The 27,594-nt window shown below is 22.6% G+C and overlaps 2 protein-coding genes across 3 annotated transcripts; both read right to left on the bottom strand.

Moving 5' to 3' along the window:
- Nucleotides 1–5,736: 5,736 nt before the first annotated feature.
- Nucleotides 5,737–6,586, bottom strand: LOC129611132 (dynein light chain Tctex-type 5). The gene is made up of 3 exons (XM_055524098.1): nucleotides 6,558–6,586; nucleotides 5,993–6,334; nucleotides 5,737–5,915 (listed from the first exon to the last, which is right to left on the bottom strand). Exons 1-3 carry the CDS (start codon nucleotides 6,584–6,586, stop codon nucleotides 5,750–5,752), a joined length of 537 nt encoding a protein of 178 aa, XP_055380073.1. The 3' UTR covers nucleotides 5,737–5,749.
- A 7,533-nt stretch (nucleotides 6,587–14,119) lies between these two features.
- LOC129610903 (tafazzin) lies at nucleotides 14,120–24,539 on the bottom strand. Of its 2 annotated transcripts, none has more exons than XM_055523696.1 (5): nucleotides 24,249–24,539; nucleotides 22,123–22,255; nucleotides 15,508–15,633; nucleotides 14,932–15,428; nucleotides 14,120–14,683 (listed from the first exon to the last, which is right to left on the bottom strand). In XM_055523696.1, exons 1-5 carry the CDS (start codon nucleotides 24,384–24,386, stop codon nucleotides 14,633–14,635), a joined length of 945 nt encoding a protein of 314 aa, XP_055379671.1. In that variant the 5' UTR covers nucleotides 24,387–24,539; the 3' UTR covers nucleotides 14,120–14,632. The 2 variants fall into 2 exon arrangements, with proteins under 2 accessions (XP_055379671.1, XP_055379672.1); XM_055523697.1 differs by lacking the exon at nucleotides 24,249–24,539 and adding an exon at nucleotides 22,330–22,538 and having other exon boundaries at nucleotides 14,134–14,683.
- Nucleotides 24,540–27,594: the final 3,055 nt, after the last annotated feature.

Below are 27,594 nucleotides of genomic sequence, written 5' to 3'. Positions count from 1 at the left end.
TAATTAATTGCTGTAGAAGAATTTTTTTCTCCAAATTGATATACCAATAAGATTTCTTCATTATTTTTATATTGAGAAAAAATTATATTCTAAATTTAGTGAAAAAATGAAGATATTGTACATTCAAAAATTTTTAAAATTTGGAATTGGGGATTTTTCAATGAAGTTATAGTCTACACGTAGACATATTAATGTATATTGAAAGTGTGTATATATGCAATATACAAAATATGCATATTGGTTTTAAGAAAATTAGACTTCATTAATTTCAGTGATAAATACTTATTTTCTTTTAAAATATTATTGAAGTATATACACGATTTTAACAAAAAAACTAGAAGAAAAGCAAAAAAAAACACTCTATTTTAAAGTTAAACTGACGGGAAAAAATCGAATTCGGATATATAAGTATTTAGCACCTAATTTGTCATTGATATGCAAAATTATATTAAATGGTCTGAAAATATTTTTAAGATTTATTGTTTTTGGGTGCTTTATTTTCTTTATTTTATTCTGTTGATAAATTGTGTATCATGATAAATTTTTTAAAAGCGTGCGGGTTTTCTCTTAATTTGTACTAAAAAGTTTTGTAGCAGAAATTCTTAATTTATTTTTTTGTCTTAACCTTTACGAAAATAATAAAATTAATTTAATTATGCTATTATTAAGTATAAATAATATAAATATTTGAAATTGAGTTTAATTTTAGGTTAAATGTACCAGGGAATCGTTAATTAAAACTAAAACATGCGTTTCAAATTTGATTTAGGAGCTGAAAATATTCGCAACTAGATTTTAATTTTTGCAAAAAAAAAAGATATTTCCATTATAATTAAATTTTTTATATATAATTAAAATATTTCAGCGTATTATGTCGTAATTATTGTCGTAATTATAAAGATTAAATAAATCAAAACTCTAAGAACCACATTAATGTACTTATATAAAATTTTTTTTTAATTCATCCGGTTCATGTATTTTTTAACCATATGTTGATTTAAAAGGATTTTTATTTTATTTTTACAATTTCATTTTCTATAAGGAAACTTATTTCACTTTAAGAACAAAAAGCCTATTAAAAGAACAAAAACAAGCAATATAACAACCAAAAAATAAATTCTAAAGGAGGCGTCTGTTATGCTCACGAGAACGTGAAGAAGGCGTTGAATATTCAGCATCATAAATTAAAACCAATTATCAAATTAGAGTTTAAAAAAAAACTATTTACGAGATTTTAAATTTTGTTTTTTCTTTTCTATATAATTTTGATATTATTACTTTTCGAATATTTTAAAAATAGGTGACGTGTTAAAAGGAAATTAGGCGCATAAATTTAATTTAGTCATACATTAAAGTTATACAGTATTTCAATATAAAATTAAAAATATATTAATAAGTAAATAAAATTGCAATAAAATAAAAAAATTATAATTAATTTTTTGGTATTTTAGAATGTCAACTGTAATAATACACTGTTATAATTTTTATAAACATGGGTTTATTTTTGAATCGTATAGCAGATTGTTGCGAAAAAATAAAATGTACCAAAAAATGTAAATGCTAAATTTTGAAATAAATAAAAAATAAAATCAAATATTTTATGTTTTAATTTGCTATATTATTTACGTTATTGACTAGAAGGAACAGAATATTATAAAATAGTACATACACCTAGCGAAATAATTAAATGAGCCTTTTTCTATCCATTTCAAGGGTTCATTTTAGAAGTCAACTTCATATTTTCGATACTAATAACTCTTATGTTTTTCATTACGTAACTGAAATTTTAATGTTTTAAGAAATAAATCATATTAGACTAATGGTAGCACAATTAATCGAAGTGGTCAAATACTCTTTGCATAATAATTGGAATAATATTAAATAGAATTGCAATTTATATAGAAAATTTAATCAACAATAACAAAATAAACAGAAATTGAAGTTTGGTTGAATCAATTTAAGGTTAGAAGAAAAATTATAAAGAGAATTCACGTTACATGTGCATTTTTAATTCTTCAAATTACTTGTATCTTCTTACTATACACAATCGTAATGAAAATATACAGTAGAATCACAGTTATGTTGAATTACAGTACACTATGTTGTATTAACAAACAAACCTTTTATTTAAACACAATGCACATAATATGAGGAAAAAATATTAATATAATGCCTTTATCTGTTATATTAACAAATTATTAATTATTCGAATCCTTATTCTCTGAAGTACTTCTGCTTTTCGTTGGTTCATATAAATCATAACCTTCTGTATATACTAGTAATACTGTGCTTTGGACTTATAATTTATTTGTTTATTTATTATTTACTTTCATATATCCTTATTATCTCTTGCATAACAATCAATTCAATTTCGTTAAAAAAACAAATCATTAAAAAGTTATAAATTGCTACAACGTCTTAAGTATATCCTTTTAATTTTTAAAATTTATGTTAAATTTTAAGGATACATTTATCATTATTTTCTGTTGCACTTTTACTCTACATGGTAATTTTATAATATTCGTTTAAAAATTTATAAATACGTGCGCGTAAATGTTATTTGATATCTTAAAGACGACCAAAATCTGCATTCCAGTCAATAAGTATCCTTTTTTTTTTCATTTTTTTATTTTTATAATTTATACTCAAATATTCAAATTTTTGAATACGAATTATTGTTTTTTGTTTCAGCCCAATTTTTTTTTTCTGTTTTTGGTTTTTATTTACGTCCTCTGATTAATTGGTCTTCATCTTAATTTAAAAGAAAAAAAAAACCACCAAAAAAATCATATAACATACCGTAATGCTATATATAGAAAAGGTGTGAATGATGAGTCTCTTTTAATAATTTTAAGAGATCTATAGTACACGCTATGCAATATTGTACAGTGTATAACAGATATATTAAGTATAAATAGTATATTTTACAAATAAAAACAAAATATAACTTTTTGTACATCATCTGGCAATTTCCAATTTTAATCATTATGTCTAAATTTTCATAAAAAATATGTGAATATAAAATAAAAATATTAAGAGCAAAAAAAACAGAGAAAAGGAACGAATAATAATTAACGAATGTTCTTATAATATGCTGAATGTAATACAAAAAGTTTAAAATTGTTCTATTAAAAAATAAAATAAGAAAATATTAATAACAAGAGATGTTTTTCTTCTTTTTTTTTTCATTAGTTCACGTTCATATAAGTTCCCTCTGAAAAATAGTGTCTTCCCTCTATACTATATAGTGTATGTATTAAATTGTACGATGATTTATAACGGCGACATATTAATAATTTTGACACTGTTTTGGATCATTAAAAAGGAATTATTAATACAATATTTTTTTTTATTTTGGGTTTGTTTGTCTTATAGTTAAATAGTTTTGGTTTTATGTTTTGACTTGTGATCTCTTAATTAGAACAAAATATTTCTTATATAATACTTAAAAAAAAAAAATAAAACAAAATTAAATGAAGAAAGGAAGAAGAAATTAGTTTAAACTTTTTATTGACATTGTTAAGGCAAACAAAAAAAAAATAATTGGAAATTTTTTTTAAATAAATTTGGAAAATTTGGAAATATGGAAAATTTCTTAAAATACTTCTGCTTCAAAGTTTTATTGGAATTTATTATTTAAGTTATTTATAGAACAAATATTAAATAATTATATAGAATTTTTAATAAATTATCAAAAAAATTGATTAAGAGGTGAATTTTATGATATTTCTTAAGATTTTAAAATACAATGGTTGTTTTTCTTTATAATTTTTTAAATAAACTTTTATTATATATTATAATTTTTCAAATACTTTTCTGTTTATATACATATATTTCATTTCATACATACATATATTTCAATTTTATTAATGAAAATGATTTATTGAACTATAACTAATAGCATAGCTAAGTATAGTATCGAAATGTTTTTTATACAACGAAATCAATAAATTGTTCTGAAATTGCATTCTATATAAGCGTATAACAAATTATAATATTGAATAGCCCCTGATTCATTTTAATAAAATAAACTGACGAATATTGCACATTTAAATTTAAAATGTTTCGAAAAACTTCTAATATCTTCTTCTAATATTATAGATTATTTTAATATATGTATAAATATAAAATAAACGGTGTATTATACCTTCAAATCTCGTACTTGAATATTATACCTTCGAATCTCGTATTTAAAGAGTGTTTAATGTTAGAAGATTATAATTAGTTATAAGATTGAATAACTATTCCCTCTTCCAAGGAAAAAGAATTCATCAAAGAAAACTTCAAAAACATTTTGATTTAGTAATTATTGTTAAAATTTTTGGATTATATTTTTAGGTACATTTGCCTTGAAATTTTATTTCAAATATGTTTAAATTTTATGCTGTTTTTATCGAAATAGTTATGTACTAAAAAGAAAAACTTTATGTGCCCATAAAACTTTAATAATCAATATGGTATATTATTATGTACATTTATTGTAATGTATTTCTTTATTATATACATACATATATTATCTATTTTCTATATTATACTATATTTAGTTTTTAAGCTATCATTACTTATTTTGTGTTAAAATTCATTATCAACATATTAATATTTCTAAATTTTTGTCTTTTATAAGGAATACATTTTTTCAAAAGGCTGTTTGAAGGTACCTACTTGTTTGTACTCTTATTTGTGTAGGCATCATTAATGCTGCGAATCTGTATTTAAATATTTTTGTATTTAAAAAAGATTTTTCACTTTATCCCGAAACATATGCAATTTTAATAAAACTTAAATTTTTATGAATGTAATCCTAAATATATGCAAACAACATTGGATAACACGTTTAGAATTAATGAAATTTTTAAAGAAAATTTTAATAAATATTTTTCTTTAATTAAAAGAGCTTGAATATAAGAGCCTTGTGTCTTTACTATTTAAAATAAAGTGAATTTGATAAGTTGTATGAAATAATTTTAACATTTAGTATTATAATAAAACTGTGAAATATTTTAAATAAATGCTATATGTTACATGTAAGGAATAAAGTACTGTAATTATTTAAGGAATTAAATGAGTACTGTAATTTATTGCTATTTGACAAAACTGTTTGCATCATTTTGCGGAAAATAAAACAAAATTAAAATAATATTAAAACTTAATCCATTCTTATTCATCAAATATATTAAGGGGCACAGCTTAGATGGGCAGGAGACGTATGTCGAATGCCCGAGCATCGAGCGCAGAAAAGAATTCTAAACGCAAGATCATACAACACAAGGGCAAGAGCCAGGCCTAGATCTAGATAGCTCGATGGTATAGAGAACCCAATTCTTCTACCTATTGTAGAAGAATTGGGTCCGTGACTGGAGGGCAGCTGCCCAGAACCGTAAAGTTTGGCGGGAAATTGTGAACAAGGTCAAGGCTCACCCTGAGCTGTAGAACCAAAAGATGATGATGACGTATTTGCTCCATGATATCTTTTGTTATTAACTATGATCTGTTACAAAAGAAACGGCTTAAAATATATCAATTTTCTATTCGATATATACATATATGCATGTGAGGACTTATTCATATACAAAATAAATTTAACAAATAAAGAAAAACAAAAAAATTGCATAATAAGATTTTAACCAATCCATATTTTTAACAAATTTGTACTCATTGTAAGCGTTTTTAAACAACTAATGACAATAGCATATAATAACTATTTAATTTTTTTTTTCGTTCGTAAAATTACTTTGTCAAACTTTAAAATTCAATCTTTATAAACTAAAAATACTGTAGCCACAATATTATAGGTTGCTCTCTCATGAATATATGTTGTAAAATTATCCATTTTTTCATCTACTAAAAATTTCATTTTATAATCGAGACCTTGATTCTTCTTCTCCACAACTGATAATAAACAAACGATTCTGTACCTAAAATCCAAAGAAATAATGTATATATATATTATTTTATTAAATAGAAATTTTCAATAATAATTGTATATACATACTTTCGATAATTTAATGTTTTCACACGATCACGTATTTCTACAGCTAAACTTTCAGCTAATTGAGCTGATTTCCATGGATCATAAACACGATTAAAACGATCCCATGATAATCTTTCTTCAATAATTTCACCAATTATTTTATGAACATATTCCATTGTAAAATTTGTTCTAAAAAATTCAATTTTAATTTTAGGTTTTTGTTCTTCTTGAATTTCTGATTCTTCAACTGTTGTTGTTTGTTCCTTTTCATTTTGTTTTAAAATTGGTTTTTTCTTCTGTGATTGCATAGATTCATTTAGTAATGCATTCATACGATTTGTAGTTCTCACAGATGTTGTGATTCTAATTAAAAAATTTCAATAAAATTCAATCAAATATAATTGAAATTTATTATTATTGACAAAATATATTATGATAAATAATAAAAATTATAAAAATATATTCAAAATAATTAAATGATAAAATTTTGTAAATTTTTCTAAATAAAAAACTACCAAATACCAATGACCACGCCAATCTTATAACAGTATATAACACTTATATAAATTATAATGTTGAAACTTACCTTGATCTGTATGTACTCCATTTGGCCATTTTATCTTTTTGCGAATTCAGGTTTAAAAATTTTTTTTTTTGGTATAGTTTAAAATTCAAAATATAATACAAGGTATCGTATAATGTATACTCTCTTGACGAAAACGAAAAAAAAACTGAATTTTTTATTTTTAAAGAAATATTAAAGTTAAAAAATACGATGCAACAAGGACATGCATTCGCATGCAACTAATAATTGGAAAGGCATTTAAATTTCTTCTTACCGTGTCTTTAATTTATTTTCTATATTTTTTATATATTTTAACAAAATTTCCATATTGATTTCTAAGGTATTTGCAAAATTTGCTTTAAATTTTTTTTTTTTTGCAATTTTTGTTCTTTTTTCTTGTGTTTTTCAATTTTCTTTTAAATAAATTATTACATACGAATATATCGCATATACGAACATATTATTATAATGTATTTTGAATAACAAAATTTTGCATTTCATTAAATTTTATATTATTAGGTTCTTTAAGAATAAGATTTCATTGCGATATCAACTGTGTACATATTATACAAATGACTACCTTTTAACTCCCTTCTTATTTGTAATTCAAAATAGAATGTCTTAAAAGAAAATTATTATATCAAGAAAATCCTTAATACGTAGGTACATAAGAAATGGTTTTTATTTTTTTTTTCTAAATATAAAATTTGTATTTAGGTATATAGTACATCCGCAATTAGTTTGTTTCAACTATCATAAATTTCATAATAAATATATATACTTAGTACATTTTTCATTATTTTTATATGTACATTAAAATAATAAACATACCTAGTATAATAATATGCCCTCCTTGGCTTAAATAATAATTATTTGATACGTGAACACTTTTTTTAAAAAAAAAGGGACATAAAAGGATACCAAGTTATTGTATACTCCACAAAAAAATATTTATTGTGTATTGTCATTACAATATAGTAAGTGATTGTAGTTTAAGAAATTTTTAGTTCAAAAAAGCAAAAGAAGAATATTTATATAATAAAGGGCTTAAGAGAATTTTATTCGGGTCAAGGTCATATAATATATTCCTTTTTGCTTTTTATACAAAATGAAAAAATTTAAATTATTTTACTTTAATCCTGAAAATCTATTATGTTGCTACATGTATAATTTTATACTTTGTTTTTGACAAAAAACGGAAGTAATTATTAAAGTATATACCGCATGAAATTTTCATAAAGGCTTAAATTAATCTCTTATACTTTGTTATTAAATGTAATACAATTAATTATATTACAGAACGAAAATATCAACAACACGAGTGAAAGTGATAAGGAAGAAATCCTTGAAAATATGTAAAATAATGCAAACCATTAAAAAAAACGATTATTATATATAAACCAAGTGCACGTAACTACAGATTTTTGTTACTATACACATATATATATAGTTACGGGAAATTAATTAAAAGAAATTTTTGTTAGTCTTAGTATAATTAAGTATGATGATTTTTGATTATATTGATTTCCTGAAGTGACGAATATAAACTTCGGTTTGTGTTGCAAGATTGAATTTTATGTGGCACGTTTCATTATAAATTGGAGAAATATTTATGATTTTAATTTCTCCAACTATAGACACAATAGATACTATGTTTTAAAATCAAATATCGTTAATATTTTCAAGAATGAAAAGTCAAAATATTAAAATCATGCAATTCAATGCTAAAAAATAATTGAAATAATTATTAATATATTTTTTTGTGGAAATTTAATATGTCATTATTAAATTTATTTTAGGATTTTATTCTAATCTACATCTATTTTTGATTATTTTGAATTAATTGAAGGACCTATTAGTTATTTTATTAAAGTATTTCCTGGATTCTATACCGAAATTCAATTTGAAGTGATTAAAATCAGAAAATATCTGAAATTGAAAATCTGTCACTAATCCTAATACCTAATAGTACAGTTGGTTATTTAAAAGCTATGTACAATAAATAATAAACAAAAATAAAATAAATATTCATACGTGCTATGACATTTAGGGCACACTAACTTGTCTACTTTTAATAAACATGTAGGTTCTACTTTACTCCACAATTATAACAAAAATACAAACGCACACAAATATTTTAATTCAATTAATTGTTGCATTAAACGTAACCGCAGATCTTATTCTAAATGTTTGGGATGGTTACCTTTTGATGTAACGGTCAACTTCCATATTCTACTTCTTTATTTTCCTTTAAATGTTTAACAAGATCTTCACTCATAAAATTTTCATTTCTTATATTTCATTTTAATTTGAATCATCAATTCATTCTTAAAAAAAAACATATGTACATCAATTTTTTGTATATTATAAAAATAATAATTAAAATCAAAAGTTTTAAATAATAAATAAAAAAACTTTATTTTTGGTCATTTCGGCTTGTAGAACTTCATTTTTTGTGACTAGAACAATTTGCATTCACCCAATTTTTCACGTATTCAACTTTCCTTTAACCTTTTAATAGCGTTGTGGGTCCAGTGGACCCACTTATAAGTTTCTCTCTCTCTTTTTTCTGGTTTAATATTGCTCAATTCTTCTAAAATTTTCAGTACCTTCATTCATTCGTTTTATAAATGTGTAGTGAAAAACACGTGTGTGTCGGATACCTGAAAAGTAGTGTTTTTGAATCTACATGGGTCCAGGGGACCCACAACATTATTAACGTAACAAAAATATATTTTCTTTTTTTTTTATTTTTCGATTTGAAATCAAAATGAATACAAGTAAGGCTGGACCAACTGCAATAAATGCTTGTGCTGATAATGTGGAAGGCATTATTAATCAATCTCGCCTTACTTGCGAGAAAGAATGTATAATCAGAGAATACCTTTGCAACTTCGCGTGAATATATCAACTATTTTGAAAGAGCCTTTAACTTCTGATAACGCCAATGAAGACAAATTAGAGAGAAACAAAAGAAAAAGATGTAACTTTTGCATTCCCGGAAAGAGAGTTAAGACAGTCCATTTATGTTTCAAGTGTAAACTACCAATATGTTTAACTTGTTCAAAAACAATGTGCAAAAACTGCTGTGATGAATGAAAAATTTCAAAAATTTTAAGACTTAAAATGCGACATCGCAAAAAATTTGTGACTGATTTTTTTTTTCGATAAATATAAAAATAATATAGTTTAAGATATATATTTTGAGAATTTAATTTAAGTTTTTGAATTTTTTTTTGTTTTATTTTTTTTATATATATATTTTTTTTTTGAGTTTTTCAAGTTGAAAATTTGAAGCAATAATTTTGATTAGTTTTTAAGAGATGAACGATTCCTCATTTTTTGTCCAATATTGAATTATTTTATGTTAAAAAAATTAGACAAATGAAATATGACTTAAAAATTAAAAAAAAAAATTTTTATTGTTGATTTTAAGTACAACGAAAATTGTGGGTCCAGTGGACCCACAACGCTATTGCCGTAACAACATTTCACGACGCTATTTAAGGGTTAAAATTCGTTTGCGATATTGAATAGATTTTGTTTTTATAATTTTATGAAAATTAAAAAAAATCGGTATGAAATATTAAAATATAAAACTAACTACATGTCGTCATGGATGGTTTTACAACACTCAAAATTTATTCTCGATTACATTCTATTATTTTCACTTTTATGAAATTTTATAATATTCTTATATTATAAGCTGTAAATAAAGAAAATAAAATTCCAATTTTGGAACTATATAAAACCTAGAAAGTTTGTTTTATTCACCTACAGTTCATTAAATTTTTTATGTACTTCTGATTTTACAGAAATTAATTTAGATTTTAGACTTACACTCTAATTTTGTGATGTTTACTTTTGGCTGCAGCCTTTTTAAATTTCATTGCCATCATCTTGAAATATTTTCTTGTAAATAATTCCAAAAATTATATATAGGTAAATTTTATCTTAAAAATTAATAATATTTTCTATAAAATTAATTAATATTTTTTTTCAGAAATCTGAACACTTTGAAAGTTTCTTGACAAATAAAAAATTTTTTCATGGTCTATATCTGTTATTGCCAAAATAACTGTAAATTTTTAACTATGTGTTTACAATACATAAAAAAATTTCCTATCTTTACACCAAAGTAAAGCAAAAAAAAACAAATCACAAACAAAAATAAACTAAAAACGGATTTTGGGAAGTTTTCCATTAATATTAAAAAAAAAAATTCAACACTTTTATTACAAAACATTGAACGAGAGACTTTTCTTTTGAATAGCTAAACGCTTCAAGTATAAATTATGTATATACTTATATTATCAGTATGTGAAAGCAATAGAAAAATATGATGAGTGTTATAAAAAGAAACAAAAAAAAAGAATAAAGGAGGTTGAGTTCTATATGTCTTCATAACACGCAAGATTTTCTTTTTGAACTTGTTAATCTATCATCAATTCACAAACACGTATTAAATAATAATGAATTTTTGCATGATTGTGTTAAAATCGAAGTGATTCGAAATTTCATTTAATAAAATCTTACCTCGACGAACCTTCAAATGAATCTGCGCAATTTTTTTTATGACACTTTCTAACAACGAAGCACTCACTAGAAAAGTTCCACTCAGATGGTTTCTTCTATGGATTAATTCCTTGGAAATATAAGAATGAATTTTTGATTGACCATGTGAGTCCTGAACTTGTTATTTGTTAAATAGTAAACAACCAAGTAAAGAAAAATTTAAACGTTTTATAAGCAAATAGTGTATTGGTTTTTTATATTAAATTAAAAGTAACACTCGTTATTATCGATAATTAAAAGGTCGATTTTGTTAAAGTGACGATTAAGAGTTTTTATAATGTGTCATGCATTCTTACCCGTTTTAATTAAAAGTCTCAGTTTTAGTGTCAAATTATTTGACTTTTAATAAGTATATTACAATTTACATTAGAAAATTTTCACAAAAGTTTTGTTAATTATTTCGATGTAGCGGTCTTTTTGTAATATAAGATTTTGCAATATGGAACTGCACCGTTAACCCTGTTAGAATTTAACTATTATGAATTCCTTAAAGTTTGTATAAGTTGTACGAACTTCTTAAATAGTCAGTTATCATTTTTTTTGGGAAGGAAGCAATAAACTTTTTATTACAAAACCCAACTTACATTTGTTATTTTATTTTTTATTATTATTTGGTTATAAATATATATAAAATAATCTAATTATAGATTCATAGAGGTAAAAAAGCTGTCTTTGAAGGTAGACGAAAATATCAATAATAATGTCCCGTAAACTTGACACGCTTTGATAATAGAATGTTGTGATTTACTTTTTATTTCTTATTTTATTTCTAAATTTTTGTTTATAAGGGTGGATTGATACTTATTTTGTTTTTGTTTTTTGGTTAAAAGATGCAATGTAAATGTAAAGAAAGAATAAAATATTTAAGTAAAAATTTTTGACTTATACACAAAGAAAATTGAATTTTTCTTTGTTGATACTTTTTGAAATAATGACGATATTAAGAATGTTAGCAGAGTATATTAATAACCGTTACAATATATGTAACAAATAACAATGAGTATGTTGGGAATGTTACTGTCGATAAAATGAATAAATCCTGATCGCGGAAGAGGATCACGAAAATAAGTATTTTATCTAGATTATAACCTTTTAAATCAAACATTCCATTTAAGTGGCTCTCATTCAAGTGAATCCTTACAAAAGTTAGATATTATAAAATAATTATTTGCGTCGTTTTTTTGCTATTAATTTGCATATATTATGCTGTGCAGTTTTAATATACGAAAATAAAATCTTTTATGAATTTAATATAAAATTTATATTTATTAATCACCATTATTTACCTTATTTAAATTCAATCTAAAAAACAAATTTTTTTCATTTACTACATTATTTTTACTAAATCAATTCAAAACACTTTAATAGCCAATTGCTTTTTAAATTTTTTTAATTAAATTTAATTACTGAGTATTTTTCTTGCAGTTAATAGAATTTCACTAATTATTTTTTACTAATACATACAATAAAAATTTCTTATTGATAAAATTTCAAAACTTGTTTAACTATAGATATCGGAAGATAGTTAGATATTAAATTACTCAATTATTTAAGGCTTATACAATACAAAAAATTTAATTTCGATATTTATTTAATTTAGTATGAATACGATGCTAAAACAAATACGATGTTATACACATGAAGCTTTTGCTAGCAATAGTTTAATTAGTGCAATATTTTTTCTTCATTACTTTGTAATGTTGTATTAAACTTTAAGTTGCTACTAAAGCAATAACAAAATAAGAAAATCTATATGCAAAGTGGAAAATTCGGAATCAAATGGAGTAAAATTTTCTTTTTTGCATTTTTAATAATAAAATTTTATTTATAAATTTCGTTGCATTAGTTTAATATATAACTAAGTTATACAGTCTATATAAAATATAGAATAGTATTAAACATCACTAATTGTAAAACATTATAAATTAATTAACTTTACAAATTAGTTTTTTTAAACTCAATGTCTTATGAATTTATCAAAGTTTACTAGTGCCATAGTACTACTATTTATTGTTTTATATTTTATACCTTTTATCCATGACAATTGAATAAATTTATTTTAATAAACATAATTAGAAGCACATGTGAGAAAATACTTAAATAGATTATATTTTAATTAATATACATATTTTACAAATTTTGATAAAACCTTTTGTACAGATTTGTTTAATGTTTTGTACAATTTCAATTTATTTAGAAAATTTCCTATTAATTCTGCTTAAGAAGACGTTTTATGAAATTTAATTTCACGATTTTGAATTCCATAGAATATAGTATGGCAAGTTTGAGGTATATTAAAATTTTTATTACAAATTTGACAATTTATTGATATTTATTTCATATAATATTAGAACTATGCTAATTTAAAACTTAAATACCATAAAAATCACCTTTTGGTGCTTTGAGTTTTGTTCTTTACAGTATTTTCACACGTATTCACACACTTCGTTTAACAGCTTCATTTTATATAATTTTCTCAAATTCTGGAAAAGTTTTTTGTGTTTTTAAAATCTAATTACAAATTGCAAGTATGGATGTTTGTTATTAATTTCTTCCTTATTAATGATTTCAAAAATGAATAAATAATTTTTGTTAAGTTGATAGAGTTTTCTTGAAACTAAAACTGTTAGAATTTATTGAAATTATATTATTTTTATTTAAGACATAAAATTTTGGGCTTTAAAAATTATGAGTGATAATTGAATTATCAAATTTAATATAATTAAAAAATTTAATACATATAATATTTTTTTTCCAATACCATTAAAACTACGTTAATTTTTAAATTGTAACGCTTTAAAATATTTTAAAAAATATTTTATTTTACGTGTTTTCTTAAAATATTTTTTAGTTTTAAAATTACATAATTGAGAAATTTTTGAATATTTTTAAAAGCGTAGAAGCCTTTTCTAATTTAATTTTTAAATTTTAAGTAATATAAGAATTTGGGAAATGTGTCAGAATAGTTTGGTACAAAATTTTTAATTTTGTATAATATTATAATTATTTTTATTTATTAATACCAAATGGTATTTTATTGCAATTCTACTACATGATGTAGGAAATTACAACTAATAAAATTAATTCTAATTTATATTTGATTTTGCAAAATTTAAAAAATGCTCTTTGATACATATTGTTTTTCAAAATGAACAATAAATTAAAACTTAAATAAATATAACATACTAAATTCAAATCAAAGACATAAACATTAATTTAATGTTGTCTTCCAAAAGAAAAATTAACATAAAGTAAAGTTGAATAAATAATCGGTTTTTAGTTTAATCCTTATTTAACATTTTGTTATATTTTTTAAATTAATCTAAATCAAAAATGTGTATTCTTTCTATTGATTTTAAAAAATCAAATAATAAAAATAACAAAAATATACAATATTTTAAAAACAAAATAACTAAAAACTTGTTTAGCTGCTTCAATAACAAACTGCTTTTTTTCGAATTTTTCATGTTTTGGACTTAAAATTATTTTTTAAGCGTAATGTGTCCATTAAATGATGTTTGTCAACATTTTAGAAATGATTGATGTAACTCTACTGTTTCACTTTGTAGTTTCTGAAAAGTAAAATAAAATTATTAAATAAATAAAATCAACTTTACATTATCGAAATGTTCTTGAAAAAAATACCAAAATAATTATAATTAATGTTGGAAAAATGCTAAAAAATGAATCAAAACAAAGAAATAACTTGAATTTTTGCATTAAAATTACCAAACGGTACAAGGATGAGGTATTAAATTTTAAGAAATGCAATACATGAAACATGAAAGATTTTTTCATGAAATTTCTGTATTTTACTTACATATAAACTATCTTGAATTTTATCTGTTATTAGTTTCCTTGCTTCTGGTTCTTTAACTCCACGTTCTTTTAAATCTTTTATAAAATCATTTAAATCTATTGGTTCACCAAAGTTAATTGTAACTTTTTTGCCCCATCTTAAGTAATACGGTGGTTCGTTTTCTAAAATAGTTTCCATTCCTTCATGCCAAATTGGAAGTATTATTGGAACAATAGGTGATTCATAAATTATACGACCGACACCCCATTTAAAACGCATATACTCCTTTGTCATATTCACTTTTCCTTCAGGAAATACATGTACCCATTCACCTTGAGATACTTTTTGTATACATAAATCTACAGCTGGCTGATAGACTCCAGCACCACGAACACAAGGTATACATTTTCCCCACATAAAAAATCTTGAATGCAGTTCACATGTAAAACAAATATCATGTGCAGCTAAAGCCCATCGTATAGATTTTCTATTCAATACGTCTCGTATCGTGAACGAACCTAAAATTATAAATATTTTTATAATAATCTGAACTTTTTTTTTATATATGTAAGTATATTTTAAAATCAGTTTTGTTACCCCAAATTCCTGGATCATCAAAACATGAATGATGATTGGAGACTGTAACTAGAGGAATACCTTTTGGTCTATGGATGGCGCTTATTAGTCGATGTTTATTGTGAACTTGTGCCTTGTTCATTAATACTGAAAATATAAAAACGAAAAAAATTTTAAGAGACTTTGCAAAATAAAAAAAACAAAACAATATTATTTTCAATAAAAATAGTTAAGCAAAATGTTTTAAAAAAAATAGATTAAAGATCAATGAACTTACTTTCATACTTTACATTTATATAGAATATGTATGTATAAGAAATCGAGACTAGAAAAAAATTTGAATTCTCAAATTTTTAAAGCACAAAAGTTTTTTTAAAAATGGGATAAGTTTTCTTGGTATCAGTTAAAATTTTATCATCGTCCTACAACAATTACATTAAAAAGTATTTTACTTTTTTTTAGGACATTAATATGTTAAAATGCTTTTTTGTATGAAACAATTTGAGATAGACATTGGGAAGGTACATAACAATTTGTCACAAATTTTAACAATTTAAGAAAAATTTCATTGATAACAATAATCATCATGTTTTCTAATTTAATAAGTTTCATAACTTAAAATTCAGTTCAATAAGAATCACAAGTTTTAGAAAACAAGTAAATTCGAAATTATTTATAAACCCGATTTATAAAATTAGATTTAATTAAACAAAGAATAATATAAAGTTTAAATGTATTTTGCATTTTATCTCAAATAGTTTCCTTTATGAAACTTTGTTGTGTTGATCAAGTACAATCTTAGTGCACAAAATAATTTCCTATTAAAGCATGCCATTGAAATTATCATTTCATTCGATTATTATGTACATTTATAATGAATTATTAAGCATTTAATTAACTTTTAAAAAGTGTATAAGAAAGCTGAAAAATCTAATATTGGCAATAATATCAAAAGTAAAAGCTCTTTTGTTCGCTTTGTTTTTAAAATTATTATGTCATGAAAAACATTAACTATATCACTACTCTCAATCAAAGCTATTTTTTGCTAACATTATTTTATGGGAGACGTAGAAATACATGCTTCACATAAATTTAGAAAAACTACTTGAAACAGCTTTTTATAATATTAAATTTTTGAAGTTTTTCTTTTTATATTTGCAAATTTCAATTTCACTATATTTTTATCTAATAGGACAACAAAACTTTAAAATACATGTGACTGTAATACGTTTGCATGCTTAAATAAACATAGTGAATAATATATTTTTGTATAATAGTTATATTATACTTCATCAAGTTTTATTTCCGTTTAGCTTATTTTTGACATTGAATGAACGAATCTCATAATCATATGTAATTAATTATATCAAATTAAATTACTAAGTACAATAACATTATTTATAATTTTGATAAAGTATAAAATATTAAATCTCTATTTTATAATTAAATATTAAATCAGGTTATTTTGTGAATTTGCTACTGGGTTATTTTACGCTTTTACTATTTACTTATACTTTAAAATATTTGATTGCTTATGCATAAAAGAATCTACGATAAGAGCTATTTTTAAACATTTCAAACTAAGAACATTTTTTGGTAAAAATTTTTATAGATTCATTAATTTATCTTAATTGATGTAAAAAACATTAAACTGAAATTATATTTAACCAATTATCAATTATCAAACTCTGATTGTTTTTTCTTGTGTAGAATAACCTTTGCTTAAGTACAAACATTAAAATAAATTAGTGTAAAAAAACAAAAAAAAAATATTTTAAGGTACGAGTATATTGTAATTATCAAGAGATATCATCGCAACTAAATATGTTTACGTAAGTTTATAAAACCGTGTAATTATTTTAAATTGAATAAATTTTATAAAAATCAATTTTATCTAAACACTTTTATTGAAAAAAAAAAACAAATAATAAGCAATTTATTTTGATAATCAAATTATTCTACAATTACACATGAAATATTTACCCTGAAAATATGATAATTAATTAAATCAAAATTAAAAATTTTGTTGTTTTAAACGACGATTATTGTTATTTTAATTAAAATGGATAATCGTATGGAAAATTTATCGTTTACATTTTTAATTTGTTATATGGTGTACTTGAATTTTTTGAGTATTTGCCCTAATAAAGTTCGAATAAATTTTACAAATAAAGAAATTTTAGAACAAAAATTTTTATTTGGAAGAAAAAAAAATAATTTGATTGCGCCAATTAAATAATTAATTTAATCATGTAAACCAGTTTAGAAATTGAAGAACATGACTATAAAAGTTACAGTGTAGCGAAAAAAAACACTGTAATTTAAAAATAAATACGAGTAAAATGTCCTTTTTAAAAAAAAAATATTACACACATATTAGGCAACAAAAAAAAAATAAGTTTTAAATTACATTAAATACGAAGGTATTATTTTCTGTAAATTTATCTTATCTACATATAGGTATACGTATGTAAGTAGTTCCCAACGAAAATTGATTCAAGTTCAAATCATTGACCTCACTGTTCTAAATAAAAAAAAACTAAACTAAAAGCAATTCAACAAATTATATTAAAATACCTACACTATCAAATAACTTCATATAAAATTATATACTTAATTAAATAATACGTTAATTAAATAATTTTTCTGCTAATTTTATTTTATAAATATCTCAGCAACGACAAAAAAAAAAAACTTGAATTTTCGATTATATTCAATTAAATATACATATATGTAGCATTATAAAATACAATATTCTATATTTAAAAGTGAATACGTAATAAATTTCAATATAAAAAAAAAAAACTTTATTTTTCATATAAATTATGAGTTTAAATTCCCCTTTCTTTATTTATCAAAAAATTATAATAATAATTTTTATTAATAAAATATTTTAAGTAAAATATAAAATATTTGTTTTGACTGAATTCTAATTTAAGCGCCTATAACTACATACAATGTAATAATAACGTATCTTATGTAAATAAATAAATTGTTACACATGCAGTGATATAACTGTACATCATTTATTATGGCGGCATACATAATGGCATACATGTGTACACAAAGATACCGCTATATTCAATTTATTTTAAAATTTTAGTCAATTTTAATATTATTTTTCCGCTTTAAATTATATAGGTACATAATATTTATGTACGATGTAATTTAGTTGAAAAATAAAAATTTTAAACAGAGATAACCAATAAGTGACAACTTTTTCATTTATTAAATAAATTATTATATAAAGTCTAATAATTTAAATAAATACATAATACATGCATGTATATACATATATTCATGAACAATTCCATACGTATTATATTATAATAAGCATAACAACGTATGCAATACGTTATATATTAATTTTACGCACAAATACAAAACAGGAAAAACATCAGAAAATGAATAACATACATACATGTGTAGCTAATTTTAAAAAAATACCATTATGACGTGGGTATAAATTAATAAATATCTGCAAATACAAGTATTTACATTCAATGCTACAGCAAATATATTAGATACATGTATTAGAATTTGAATGAAGTATTAACCTAATATTAAAATTACAAAGAATAAGATGGGTGCATTCGAACTGAATTCCGGAAGAAGTTATTAAATTATTACAAATATAGTTATATGTACTCTTGTTTTCACAAATTTTACTTTTTCAATTAAAAATTCTCTAAATTTTAGAGAGAACCATAAAGTTTTTAAATATTTACTATTTCATTACTAATACATCATATTTATTATTTTAAATAATTATTTTTTTGTTTAAATTTACCTATAATGAAAGATCAGTTCATTCATGGAACATAATAGTTGCACAACAAATAATATGTATATATAATACAAAACATAAATTACTTGCATTTTTATTTTTAAATATTGTATTTACTATAAAGGTTATCTTTATCGCAAATATGTAACTATGTATGTAGTTATGTATTTGCATAGTGATTTGAAACATTAAAAAAGAAAATTGTGTTTCGTATTCACGAAAAAAATTCTTATAAAGGTAAACATTGCATATAAAATAAATTATATTCTCGATTAGTAAAACCAAATTTTAGAATTATTATTTTAAAGCGGATTGCGGCAAATTTAATACTCTAAATTCTGCATACTTATTGCTATATTCCTAAATATATTGATAAAAATGTACATAGTTGAATAATGTTAGAATAATATTCAATATTTATAAAAAAACTCACTTATACGTTATTTATTTAATAAAAAAGCTAATGATATAGGTTATAAAATAATTGATTTTCATTCGTGATTCCATGTCACATATCTATATGATTTAGTCAGTATACATTCAACGGAAAAAATAAAAAAAAATAATGCGGTTTATAACTCGTATTTATATATAAAAAAAATGTTCCCTGGATTAAATATTTTTCTAAACATCTTCTATCACTACTAAATTTGTTAATATTTTTGTTTATTTTAAATAAATTATTATAAAATGACGTACTTATTGTTATTTTTGTGTACGTATACAATACGATTGGTAAAGCAAAGAAAATGATGCCAATAATGTTTTATTGAAACTTCAATGAATTATTTTGGATAAATTTCTTTTAAAAGAAAAAATTAAATTAACAAAAAGAAAAAATAGAAAATTTATAAAACTTTCATAATCGTATTAAAATACAGTAAACATTATACTTAAGATTACGTGAATCAACTTAGAGATGATTTTTTGAAATAAATATCAAAAATATTATCATTCATATTAATTTACATATTATTTAAATGCATATTATGAACACCTATTTATTAAGAAAATTCAACTAGTAAATTTTTTTTGAACAAAATTAAAAATTGACTAATTTCGAATGTACTGATGGATAGTCAAGTTTTGAGATTAAGTTAAATTACTGAATTACTGAATAATTTAAATGATTATTTAAGTATATAAGAGATTTTTTTAATTTCAAAGGTATGAAACACAATAAATTCTATGTTGGCGTAAAAATTGGGGATTGTTCTAATTGCAAATATTTTTATAAAAATACTTATAAATTTCACAAAACTTCTAGTGAAAATGAAAATGGAATTTACGTTAATATCCTACAAAATAGAAAAAGTTTACGAATTAAAAATGTTTAAAATATCAATATCACGATTGTTTAGTACTTGTATAGTCTTGTAGACCCATATTTTTATAATTTTTTATAAACCGATAACGATATAGCACAATATAAATTAAATAATATTGATAAAGGCAGGAAAATTACGATATTTCATTTTTACAAGATCAATAAAATTAAAAAAAAAAAAAACAATTTTTTTGAAACTGATAAGGGAATATCTACTTAAATAAATAGCGTAGTTTACTAGACTATCCCAATATTAATAATTTTCACTTCACTATCGAATAAACACATAATGTGGATGATACAGGCAAAAAACGAATTATACATTTATTTAAAAAATTTCATGAATTTCAGTGAGAAAAACTAAATTATATACCTATGTATGTTTATAAAATATTTTACAAGCTTATGACCTTATATTTTGTAGCAAGTGAATAAAATTTTTTTAACATTAATTAAATTTTGTTAGCAAAGCAAATGACTTAGGTAACCTTTCAAAATTTGATGCTTTCTTCATATTAACTTTGCTTAAGTAACTAAGTATTTATATGTACGTATATAATTTAACCTTCTTTATTTTCACAATAAAAACCATGTGCAAAATTATACAAAGCTTTACTTAATTTCTTTTTATGAAATGCTTATTAGTTTGGTATAACCTGTTCCTACGGTTATTTTATGTCTAAAACATCAGCAAAAAATAATTACAGTAGGTTAAAAACTAATATAATAAAAACAATAAAGGTAGTAGTCTATTTGTTAGGAGCAATAAACATTATATGCATGCATTACGAGCTTATATTAGCATAAATTCAAGTTATTAACTATTTCGTAATTTCATTTAAGTTTATAAAAAAAATTTTACTGAATTATTATTTTTAAAAATGTTGATATTGAAAGTTAGTTTCAAAATTTAAAATATTGTAGTGCAAATTTATATGAATATGATTTATAAGAATGCTAATTTACTTTTACAAAATATCACCAATTAATGATATTGTAGTTATATGAACCTACTTAAGCATTTTACGGATTCATTAAAAATGTAAATGAATTTTATCTAAACAATGTATAAATTTTTATCAATTGGGTATTTAATAAACTTTTCAGAAGTCCTCATAATTCGTTAAATGCCATCTTCTTGAAAATATTTTAAAATATAATTGCATATTTATTAAAAGAAGTTAAAATTGTATCCAAATATTTACATGAAGGCTACAATACTCATTAATATTAACACGCGATTAATTGAATTAACAATGCTAATGATTAATCGGAAGCTACTTATATTCATTTAGAAACTTGGAGGTTATGAAATGTTTGCGCATTTTGGGCTTTTATATTAGTGCTTTTTTGTATGAAACCGTTGTTATAAGTAGAAATATGGACAGGTTCTTACATAAATTAAATCAAGTTCATAGCTATTGTTGAAATTATTAATAAAAATTCGTGTTCATAATATTGACCTAAAAATATTAAGATAAATTTCTTTCTAAATTTTTCTTTTATTCTTAATGAAACTTACCTATGACTAATTTGCTAAATAATCCAACTGCAGTTATTGTTATGGCGCTAGCTATACACCATAGTCTGGAAGGGTTTGCCATTAAAGGAAATACCCATTCAAAATTATAAGTCATTTCGGTTTGATTGGAAGGCTAAATTGTGCGTAGAGTAAAAAATTATTAAAATATTTGACTTAAATTCTATATTTCAGCAAAATTATTTTTACGTTTTTTTTCTAAAAATATCTACGTTAATTTTTTTAATAGTAGTTTCACTTATGCATGATTTTTTCTTTTTTTGCTTTTCTTTTGTGCGTAGCCAATTTATTTTTCTTTTAAAAATGAATAATAGCTTAAATTTATTTCATCCGAACACTAATTTGCGCACCCGTTATTTATTTTTAAATAATTTGCAAAATAAAACTGAGAGCAACTATGAAAAATACTTGTGATTATATTGATTGCTTTTACTAAGCTCACTTAAAAGTTAAAATTCAGCTTTTGGATAAAAAAGATGAGAAGAGAAATTAAATAAACAATTTTTGTTTAGCATTTTGACATTTGTTGTCTTGTCATTTTATTTTTAACAGAGAGGGTGAGGCATTCATACAAATGTCAAGTATTTTACAGAAACAAAATAAATTTTATGTCAAATAAGGCGTCATCTTTAGCGTCGTTGATTTAATTATTGCCAGATTTCTAAAATTTTATTTACATTTTCATTTGGTTTTTGAAGTTGGATATGGATATTTGCTTCTAGGTTTGGGAGCAAGTGTTTTTGCACTCTTCGAAAAGTGAATGTTGAAATTAAAAAAAAATTAATTAAAATTAATTTTTAAAAATATTTTTGGTTTCGTTTAATATTACTAAAAGAAGATTGATGAAAAAAAGTTTGCATTACGGACAATTCTTTTTAATGGTAAATGGATTTATGCTTTCAATTGTTTCGAAAATTAACTTGTATGTACAATTACACAGTACAAATATAAAAGTTTTGTATGTACCTAACAGTTATGGGTTATATTTTAATTTCGCCAACTTAAAATTATGTGCATTTTAGTATTATTTCTCAAAATACTTTAGTATTATATTTTAAATTTTTAAAAAATCAAAAATAATTTACTTCTAGCATTTGTTAATTTTTTTTTCAATAATCGTTTCGAAATAAGAAAAAATACACTTTTTAACAGAAAACTAAGAAAATTCAAATTATTCTATTGGAACCTAAAAATGTTAGCATCATTCCTTTCATGTTTAATTACATTTCAATGTACAGCATATGTAAGTACATTAATATGTAAAGTTAATAATTCGAATTATTTTCGAAGCTGTTTTCTTTACCAAATAAACGTATTATGAGTCTTCCGTTAATTATTTATTAACAAATTAATTAGTGTTCTAATATTTTATTAACTAACTTAGTAAGAAAGATAAAAGTAAACATTTTGAAAGTGTTTCCAAATTAAGATTACTTGTCCACTTTTATATTTCCTTTAATTATTTATGTTTTTAGGATTTAAAATTGATATTTTGAATCGTAGGAGTTTTCTGTGTTACAGTTTTCCCTGCATGAATTTATTACATCATCAATTATGCTTTCTAAACTTATGATGTTTAGTATAAATTTGATGTCGTATAAACATGTTTTTTAGAGAAATACATACACACTTGCATACGTAAGTAAATATACATAGGAGGTATGTATGTATGTTTTTATATATATTCTTGCTTAAAATATATGTATATACTTATTTCGAAATTCACATTCTTTACTTCAGAAATAGTATGTATATATATTATCGTGAAGTTCTAAAAATCCATTAATTTTGTACGTACAAATTAAAATATTGAAAGTAAGTAATCATTCTCAGGAATAAAAAGCAATTTTTAATATGAACGATAAAAGAATGTGGTTAATTGTTGTAGTGTTTTTAATAAAGCCTGATGTTTATTCTATATATGTACATACATACATAGGTTGGTAATGCATTGTTATGTAAAACTTCCACAAATTAATATATCTTTAAATAATACGGAAGTGACCTTAAAAACATACATAAGTGCCTACATTTACGATATATACATAGATGTACAAATAACTATGTACATAATCACATTTAATAGCAAAATCAATTAAATTTTTTACCTTTCCATTGCCGTTATTTTTAACACCGTTAACAAAATTCCCATTCTGAATACTTGATATTGATTTTGAGGTAGTAGTTCTAATAATTTGATAAATTTCTTTCGATAAAATACATTTAACACCTCTTGTCAGCAACATATTTAATTTGCAATTATTTGAACTTTATTCTTATATAAAAAAAAAACTATTTATTCTTACTACATCATATTTTAACAAACTTAATAATTGAATAAATTTTATTAGTAACTATTTACAATTTTCTTTTCATTTATGTATCACTAGAAAAGGTTTATTTTTGACTAGGCAAAAAAAAAAAAAACAATAAACTGCACATTATTTTGACATTTGGTCTGTACACAAATATGACACTTCCTTTTTAATTTGACATTTTTGAGTATTGTGAATACTAACGCTTTTATAAAATGGTTCTTGTCTTAACTTACGAGAAATTTCAAATAAAAAATACGATATGATTGGAATATTGTACATAAACCATTTAAGAATACGTTTATTTTAAATTTGTAAAAAAGTAAGTAGACAGACCTTTATAATGTCGAAGCAGCTGTGTACCATATGTAATTATTAATAAAAGTTATTGTTTAAAATTTGAAAGAGAAGTAGTGATTAGATATGTACTTGAAATACACACTTAATGGCTAAAATTTAATGCCCACTTAGGTTTAATATACTAAATTTACGACATACCTTTAAACCTTTTATATAATCTACGACATACCTTTAAACATATTTAAAGAGGTCACAATGATACATAATCTTATAATATTAGGAAAGTTATCTTTTTAAGTCAACTGAATATATTTAATGTAGTTCGTCAGAAAGATTGGCATGTGGTCTCAATTTATAAGCACTCAATTTTTTTAAGCTTCAGTGCATATGTATGATTTATATATTTATGTTATTGTATATGTATATGCCTGTATAATATAGGTTAATTTGTCCTTACTAATATTATTAATTAATGCAATATATCTAAATCTAGATTTAAGAACAACTTCAATGAAGAATTAAATATTTACCAAAACAGGATCTAATTATTCATCTTTCAAAAAGTTACGCTGTTTCGACCAAAAAGTATATGGTAAGCAAATTATTTTATTTTAAGCTCATATTACTTGATTGTAACGCTAATTTAAATGAAGGTATTATGTATGTTTGTGTTTTTTTTTCAATATAAATTATTTTCATAGAAAGACAAATTAAAAAGATAAAGATTTATTGTTGTATTATTGTGTAGAATCCCGAAAAATATCAATATACTTCATGTCGGCAGCCTTTGTTAACACAAAAACATACATATTTATACATAGAATTATATAATAACGTATACATATGCTTTTTTTTTATCTATATAAATTTATATGGATGAATGAAATATCTTTATCTTTTATCTAAACAAATCAGTACACCAATTCTAGTTATTATCATGCTTGATCTATAAAAGCTTAAAATCATTTAAGCAATGCGGCTTTGTTAATGTTATCAATCATTATTTTTTTTACTTAAAAAAATATTTTTTTAAAATTTTTTTTTTTTTTTTTTGGCTAACACATACAATGTGTATGTTGGTTTGTATATAATATTAAAAATTTGAGAAACCTGTTTATAATGACCGTTATTAATATGTCGGATATATTTAAGTAAAATCATAAAGCGATTTTAGTTATGATATTGGTGAGTTTATCTGCCAATTAATCTTAATTTAAAATTTATGAAAATTTATTAACCCGAGCAATATAAATTTGTATATGTATATATGTTTGAATACATATGTTTGAAAACGTTCATATGCATATTTACAAAAAAATTAATTTTAAAATTAAAAATATAAAAAAAATTAACATTATTTATATTGCTTATATATTATATTTAATAATTTGAATTACTACATATATACATATGTACATTAATATAAGCGTGTGTATCTACATGATGTGTCATGCTGTACAAATAAACCTAAATATTTTGATATACAGGATGGCAAGGCTTATAACCATTCTGAGTTGGATTTAAAGAATTTTCAGATTATTATGTTCGCGAAAAATATCGCGGTTTTCAAGTAATTTTTTGAATAACTTCTTCTTAAACTTTAAGTGAAAACCTAAACTCAATTCATCACAAAAAATAACTTACGCAAGGATTTCTGGCAAGAAAGATATCTTATGACAAAAGAACTATTACATGTTGTGCTTTATCACGTGAAATTTTTTAGTTGAGTTTGACGACTATAACGAAGCTAAAAGAACGAGTATACCTCTTGAAACAAAAAAAACTATAAATTTTATTTCGAAAATGACATTTTTTTGTCTTTTTAAGTTTCTCTTAAGTTAAGTCAATTAAAATTTCTCACATTTAAGCAAAGATGGGGTCCCAGTGCACCGCGACCCGAAAATACAGATCTACGGGTATTGTGTCCTATTTTATGAGTTGATCTAATTCGTTTTTATTATGGCAAATAATACTTTCTGCCAGCATTGTAATTGTTTGAATTAAAAAGTTTTTATGAAAGTACTAGGTATTTTTCTGCCATGCAAGCGCTATTGCCCATTGCACTATTGTCAATATAATTTTAATTGTATATTTCAAGTACGCGCCATAATTATAATTTGTGCATACATACATACATATGTACGAGTATTTAGAAATTATATAATGTATAAATAATTCTACTTCATTTCAATGCTACATAAATATTAAGTTAAATGTCTAATGAAAGCATTTTTCTATTTCTTCTTCTTATTTGTTGTAATTTACTAGAAAAAACAATTTTGCAATTTTATTTATAAAAATTGTCATAGTAATTTTAATTTATAAGTATTTTCTTGTAAAATATTTTTAATTTAGTAAGCATGTCTGCTCTTTTTTCTTCTACACACATCTTTTGGTATATTGGTTGCAATGTGTATATAAAAAACATTTGAATTAAATTTTATGTCTTGTTATCATCTTTTTTTAATTCAATTTATGTATTTATTTATTTTGTAACTTTTTTTTTTCAATTTAATTAATTCTAATTCCTCACATCATTATGAGATGTTTTCTATATGTTTGCCATTTGGTAGACGAGGCGGTACCATGTTTGGAAATCTAAAATATAAGTAGGTATGCATGTGTGTACATTCATGTGCGTATAATGCATCATTTCGCATGTGCATATGCTTGCATATATGCACGCTTAAGAAACGCATTTTAAATGGTTGTTTCTTTGTTTACATATCTATCGTTCTTTCTTTTTTTTTGCTCTTAATATTATGTTTTTTTTTTAATTTTTCATGTTTAGTTTTTTTCTATCAACTTTTGGTGCGATCGGATCACTGAAGACGTTAAC

Source organism: Condylostylus longicornis, unplaced genomic scaffold (assembly GCF_029603195.1).
Source record: "Condylostylus longicornis isolate FDR11 unplaced genomic scaffold, ASM2960319v2 ptg000048l, whole genome shotgun sequence".
NCBI lineage: Eukaryota > Metazoa > Arthropoda > Insecta > Diptera > Dolichopodidae > Condylostylus > Condylostylus longicornis.
This window is presented reverse-complemented; position numbering and strand designations above follow the sequence as displayed.